Source organism: Pelodiscus sinensis, chromosome 17 (assembly GCF_052426305.1).
Source record: "Pelodiscus sinensis isolate ZL-2025 chromosome 17, ASM5242630v1, whole genome shotgun sequence".
Taxonomy (NCBI): Eukaryota; Metazoa; Chordata; order Testudines; family Trionychidae; genus Pelodiscus; species Pelodiscus sinensis.
In genome coordinates this window covers 29,399,348-29,406,006 of record NC_143068.1, presented here as the reverse complement: position 1 = coordinate 29,406,006, position 6,659 = coordinate 29,399,348, and the positions used below count along the sequence as shown (strand labels likewise).

Sequence of the window (6,659 nt, the reverse complement as noted above, 5' to 3'; positions counted from 1 at the left end):
GGGCGCTCCGGGAGGGGGTGAGGAGCGCATGCGCCGACGTCCAGGAGAGGGGCGGCTCGGTTGGGCTGGTGAGGGAGCCACGGAGGGCGCCGGTGCAGTGGGTACTGGCTCAGACAACCCGGGCAGGGATGAGAAGCACATGTGCCGGTATCCTGAAGAGAGGGTGCCAGATTTAAAAGGAGGACAAACCCCAGTGAGGGGGGGATGAGTGGAGCTGAGCAGGAGACAACGGGAGAGACCGGAGGAGGAACCTGGACCAGGACAGGGGTCGCAGAGAGGGAAGGAAGCAGCCCAAGACAGGGCAGGACGTTGCCCGCGGACCAGTGAGTTTCAGGACGGACTCCACCACCGGTCGAACAGGTACCATCCAAGCCTGTTCTTAGGGTCCTGGGCTGAGACCTAGAGAGAGGGCAGGCCCAGGTCTCCCTTCCCCCTCGGCAACCCGGCCCTTCTTGGGTCCGAGCATCAAAAACCCGGACCCTGGCCGCAACCCGGACCATTAATTTATCCGTGAACTGAGGCGGACCATAGCGCCCTATAACACAGAGTCAAGGCAAAAACAAGCAAACCACTAACGGTTGGACTCTACTACTCCAGAATACATCAATTTCACTCTAAAATATGATCACCCCAAGTCACTTTCGATCTCTGCCTCCTATGGAATTTTAAACCTCTGGAAACTTGTGGAAAACACACCTGTGCCCACCGGGCTCAATAGTTATAGCCCAATAGTTCTTTGGTTTCTTAATTTAAAAAAAAATTAAATGTGTATGACAGTAGCATTTAGTGATGTCAATCAAAGATCAGGGGCCCTGTTGTGCTCAAGAGCAATGGGCAACCGAGATTAGCGAGTAGGTCACATGAGTGGCGCCCCCATGAGTGGGCTGCACGACCAGTGGTAGGCAACTTGCAGCCTGCCACCCACTATGGTTCCACCTGTGGCCCATGAATCTCCCTCTCTGCCCCCTTTGCGCACACCCCTCTCGCACACTGTGGCATTGGAGCTCGCAGCGTTGGCTCCCGGGCAAGGTGGGTGGGCGGCAGCTCCATGCTCCTGAAAGGGGCAGGGCCAAGAGCAGAAGGGGAGTGGCTGAGGGCAGAAGGGGAGTGGCCGAGAGTAGCCAGTCCTCCTTGCTGCCCCCAGTGCATTGTGTTCCCCCCCAGCCCTTAGCATTGCTGGAGTGCATAGCCCAGTGCTCCTGTGGTAAAGTGTTGGGAGAGAGGGGGAGAAATAGGAAGTGTGGAACTCCAGTGCCCCAGTGTGCAAGAGGCTTGTAGGGGAGGGGGCAGACAGGGGGTGCGCAGGCTGCAGGTGGGTTGCAATTGCCCATCACTGGGCTAACCACTGTACAGGCCCTTAACCCGACCTTCAAGGTCTAGTATAGTAGGGATCTTGGGGTCATTGTGGGCCACAAGCTAAATATGAGTCAACAAGTGTGAGACTGTTGCAAAAAAAGCAAACGTGATTCTGGGAGGCATTAACTGGAGTGTTGTGAGCAAGACACGAGAAGTCATTCTTCTGCTCTAGTCTGCACCTATTAGGCCTCAATTGGAGTAGTGTGTCCAGTTCTGGGCACCACATTTCAAGAACGATGTGGAGAAATTGGAGAGGGTCCAGAGAAGAGCAACGAGAATGATTAAAGGTCTAGAGAACATGACCTGTGAGGGAAGAATCGGGCTTATTTAGTTTGGAAAGGAGAAGACTGAGAGGGGACATGATAGCTGTTTTCTAGTATCTAAAAGGGTGTCACAAGAAGAAGGGAGAAAAATTATTCTCTTTGTCCTCTGAGGATAGGACAAGAAGCAATGGGCTTAAATTGCAGCAAAGGAGGTTTAGGTTGGACGCTAGAAAAAACTTCCTAACTATCAGGGTGGTTAAACACTGGAATAAGTCACCTAGGGAGGTTGTGGAATCTCCATCACTGGAGATATTTAAGAGCAGGTTGGATAGACATCTAGCAGGGATGATCTAGATGGTGCTTGGTCCTGCCATGAGGGTAGGGGACTGAACTTGACCTCTCATGGTCCCTTCCAGTCTTCGTATTCTATGATTCTATAATGAAAAGGCCATCTGAGTAGGTAGGTTCTCTTCAACCATCCCTGGTGTACCTGCTCCACTATCAACATCACCATGTGAACACAGCCCATTATTACCAGCCAGACTCCTTCCACTAGCACAGGTTTAGCAGCTTCCCAAGAGGCTCTGGTTGATGAAAATTGAGTTCACGCTAACCTTGAGTGATTGGAAATGGTAAAAGGTTTCTGCATATCAAGCATTGTGGATCTTCTGCAGATTCACAGAGGAGTAGTCATTGCAGGAGCCCCATACGACCTCCTGCACACATTAAATTACTGAAATGTTTTTTTATTTGTACTTCATAGCAAGTGAGCTAGTGCATGATTGTGCTCCTGTGGAACTCAACAGGAGCATTGCCTTTAACTTTAAAGAGAGCAGGTTTGGGACAAGTCTTGGGAATATCAGTTTTACCAGACATTTCACCATTAGAAGGAGGAGTGTTAAGCATTGAAGAAAGTGATGTAAGAGAAATTATGTAATTAAATACTGAAACACTGACCAATTGGCCTCTAGACAGATTTTATTGAAAAAGACTGTTTCAGCAACAGTAGTTTGAAAATATATAGTCAAAAAGATATGTTTAAAAATTTAAATGTTAGAAATCTCTTAAATGCTTCATCAATAAGTTATTCCCCTTTTGAGTATGTCAACTTCCATCTGGAAAAGGTGCCTCTTCCACTGTGGCATTCTTGATGAGATCACCAGCGCCATGTACGTCTGCATCCGCTGGAACGTGTACAGCTTTCGCTAAGTGTTTTTAGTTGACACTTTGTGCCAGGCAGTTTACTGAGCTCATCAGCTATTCTGTTCAAGGTCATCACATAGAATGGTAGGGTTTAAAACAAAACCAAAACCAACAAGCTTCTTATCACTTGCTAGTCCTAGGAGTGCAAATACAGTTCAATTCTTACTTGTTGCAAGTTGCAACTTGACCTCAGGTGCTTATATAGGTGAAAGGACTGTGTACATGCAGGACCCAATCCTGAGAGAGGCTGAGCACCCCCATTGACTCTAAAAGGAGCAGCTCTGATTAGGCACTGAGGCGAGGTCTACACTAGACCTGGAAGGTCAGGCTAAAGTACGCAACTCCAGCTACGTAAAATACGTAGTTGAGAGTCAGCTTACCTTAAGCCGAGCTTCATGCCGTCTTCACTGAGGGAGGCCAATGGTAGCAAATGAGACTGCGAGGCGTACCAGTGCTGCACAGAGCCACCCTCAGCATTCGATGTAGTGGGTCTTAATGAGACCTGCTAAATCGAATGCCAGATCAATCTCCAGCATGGCAAGTGAAGATATGGCCTGAGACACAACTAACTTAGTCCTTTGGGAGCTCAACAGATCTGCCCCTGTCAGATTCCATTTACTTAAGACAAGTCAAAATACCAGGCTATATTTCAGGCCTAGCCTCTTCGAATGAGAGATCAGGTTGGGTCCTTCCCCTGATTTTGACAGAATCCTGAAACTGATCTCTGGCCTTTAGTAGCTGAAGTATCCTGCTTCATGGGACAGTGATGTGTGATGATTCTTCGCTCATTCAACAGTTTCCATGACCTCCATAACAAGCGTTCGCGGTCCCGTCATGATGAGGCTGGTGATGGTCGGATAATCCAAATGCAGGACGTACATTCCATTCACGGAGAAAACAAACTGACACACCTGCAAGGGAGAGGGAGAAATGTTTTACCGTGACGTGACTGCACCACCGTTCTAGCTGCGCCTGCTCAGAAAAGTTCAACTTTGTGATGCAGGTATCTCTTACCAAATCCTATAGCTCAGTGGTCCCCAACGTTTTGGGGCTGCCGGGTGCCTGGGGGCAGGGCCGCTCACGCGCTGGGCGTATGGGGGCAGGGCCGCTCACAGGCCACGTGACTGGGGGTGGGGCCAAGCATGTGACGCACACCCGGGGCCAGCACCGGCATGTGACGCCACCCCGGGCAGGGTCCGCCCAGACACTGCACACGCGGGGCCGGCACCGGCACGCGCCGCGCACCCAGGGCAGGGGTCGCCCATACGCCCAGGGCTGGCACCTGCCGCACACCCGGGGGCGGGGCCAGCCCAGATTGCTCCGCAGGTGCACATAAATGGCCCGGCGGACGCCATGGCACCCACGGGCACCGCGTTGGGGACCACGGCGATAGCTGGAAAGTACTTTATACACTTTATAAACTGCATTGATAGTTACCCAATTCTTAATAGCAACCAAGGAAATTTATATTGGGAGCAAATGCAAAGGCCCTTTTATGAGCAGGTCACGTACCTGTAAAAGCTGACTGCAAAACTTGTTAATAATATTTGCAATTTTTTAAACGAGGAGATAGAGGAAAGGCTCAGATGAAATGGGCTCTTGAGCAAATGGAACAAATTCACCAGAACCTTGTTCTCTTCCAATTTTGCCTGATGCTAATGAGCAAATTTAACTGTTTCTGTCTCTGAAGAATCTTATTACTTCAAATATGCCAGTAAGTCACTTGAAGGATATATAAGATTTGTACAAAAATTACTCTTTGGCTGCCGGGGGTTCTATGAATTTCCTCTTTCCTTTGCTCCTAGAAACTGATCTTCAGCCAGAGCACAAACCCCATTTATTTTTGGTTTGTTGGTCTAAAATGGTTTTCAGAAGCTCAATTCATTGTATGTGACCTGGAATCAGCAGAGCGATTACAAGATGAATAAAGCCAAACTCGTCTCCCTGTCCTCCAAGGGAATGATTTATCACTGGAGAGTCATACGCCAGCTTTCACGTGCAAAGAAAACACGCAACTTACTTTTTAGTAAAACAGAACACTCTTAATACCCCAGTAACTTTAATATTGGGTGTTTCAAAGCAGTGTGCTGCTCTTTCCCTGCATTAACAAAACAAAACAAAACAAATAATAATGTCAAAGGGCTGGGGTCCAGGCTGGAGTAACTCTTCCATGATGCACCACAATTCCCCCCCTCCCACCAATTGGACTACCACAATGCATCATGGGAGTTGTAGTCCATCTGGGGAGTTTGGTCCATAGGAAAAAAAAAATGAGATGAGGCATCTGAACTACAAGTCTCATGAAGCATTGCAGCACCTCAGATAGGGACAGTTCAGTGTAAAACCAAGCCACCACAACAGCATTTCCAAACTTAAATTTTTCTGTACTTCTCATCCCATGGACTGTGTCAATATTTTGATTTTTCATCCCGATTGAGGACAAAAACAAATGCTGAAATTCCAATCACAGGAGGGAAAGAACAAGCAGTTTTCTAGTGAATACACAACACTCTGCTAGAGCGCGTGTCACATCTCCCTGGGCATCTGGGCTGCGAGAGGATAACAGCCTATTACTGCTACCAGAGAATGAGTTACTCCTTTAATTGAAGTAGAGGTCTGTGCTGCAGTGGTGATGGTCCTGAGTTTGAGTGCTGTGGACAGCCCCATATGGGGAGACTCACTACAAACAGACAACTGATGAAACTGAAGAGAATGACATAAACAAGAGCCAGATCCAGCGAGGGCAGGCACCGTGCAAATCTCACGCAGGTCGGACATCTCCTGAACAGAGAACAATAGCCAGAGCATTCAAAATTCTTCTCAGAAATAAATGTGTCAGGTGACCTCCAAGCCCGGACTCCCTTTCAAGCTCCCACAGCATAGGAGGGGACACAGATATTTGCTGACACCTGTCTGTAGAGGCAACGCCACGTCATGGGCTATGCAATGTATCCCTTCACATTGACTCTCCCATACACAGGTTCAGATCAGAACAGCAACAGCCTCCGCTGGGTCTTCCTACGCCTTTGAAAAGAGCCAAGCACCAGCCACTTTAACACACAGGGGTCCGATTGCTGCTAAGGTGCTGCATGCTTTGCAATCCTCACCCAAAACGTCGCAGGGACAACTGCAGCTTGGAGACATCGCAGCGAGCGGCCACTGCACTCAGTGGATTCATGCTGAGGGTGAACTTGGCCCCGCACATTTGATCAGCATACAAGTGATATCTCATGTTAACAACAGGGAGGTCCAGGTTGGACAGTACCTTCATGCCGGCTGCAGCAGCCGGTCCTCCTGGGTCCACAGCTTGGATGTGGCAGGGTCTCCCTCCACGAACCACAAATCCCCAGCCCACAGCATCGCCCACAATCTGCAAGCAGAACAGAGGGACTGTAAGGACTTCACAAGTATTGTCTTGCCTCTGCGTCGATGACCATACAAAGGAGCTCTGCTGAACTACTGGGGTCAGCATTTAGCCTTGACCCATTATCACATTAACTAATTGTACGGAGCTGGGTCATTGGTAGGTGGGATTGAACCTGCGGCCTTAGGGGCTAAACCCTTGTGCCTCTACCACAAGCTAAAAGCCAACTGCCAAATAACTAAGGCTGTAGAGCAGACTTCACTCTCCCCTCTCGGTGGTCTCAGTGCCTCTGGGTTACTCAGTGAATCCCCCACATACTCTACAGCGAGGAACTCAAAAGTGGGCCAGCCTGAGAATGTGTTCACACATCTGCTTATATAACCTTGATCTCGGTGGCTAGGGGGCTTGACCAGGATGCAGGGACTCAGGTCTGACTCACCATTCTGCACCAGATCTTGAATTCTATGTTCTCC

At 49.1% G+C, this 6,659-nt stretch overlaps 1 protein-coding gene across 10 annotated transcripts in view; it reads right to left on the bottom strand.

Moving 5' to 3' along the window:
* Positions 1 to 2,579: 2,579 nt before the first annotated feature.
* The window catches only part of LOC102449711 (DEP domain-containing mTOR-interacting protein-like), a 61,526-nt gene continuing 57,446 nt past the window's right edge, over positions 2,580 to 6,659 (bottom strand). For all 10 annotated transcript variants that reach the window (XM_006132496.5, XM_014578264.4, XM_075901053.2 and 7 more), the window contains 2 exons: positions 6,088 to 6,192; positions 2,580 to 3,733 (listed from right to left, as the gene is read on the bottom strand). In XM_006132496.5, coding sequence (XP_006132558.3) covers positions 3,608 to 3,733; positions 6,088 to 6,192 — 231 coding nt within the window. In that variant the 3' untranslated portion in view covers positions 2,580 to 3,607. The remainder of the gene's footprint in view (positions 3,734 to 6,087; positions 6,193 to 6,659) is intronic.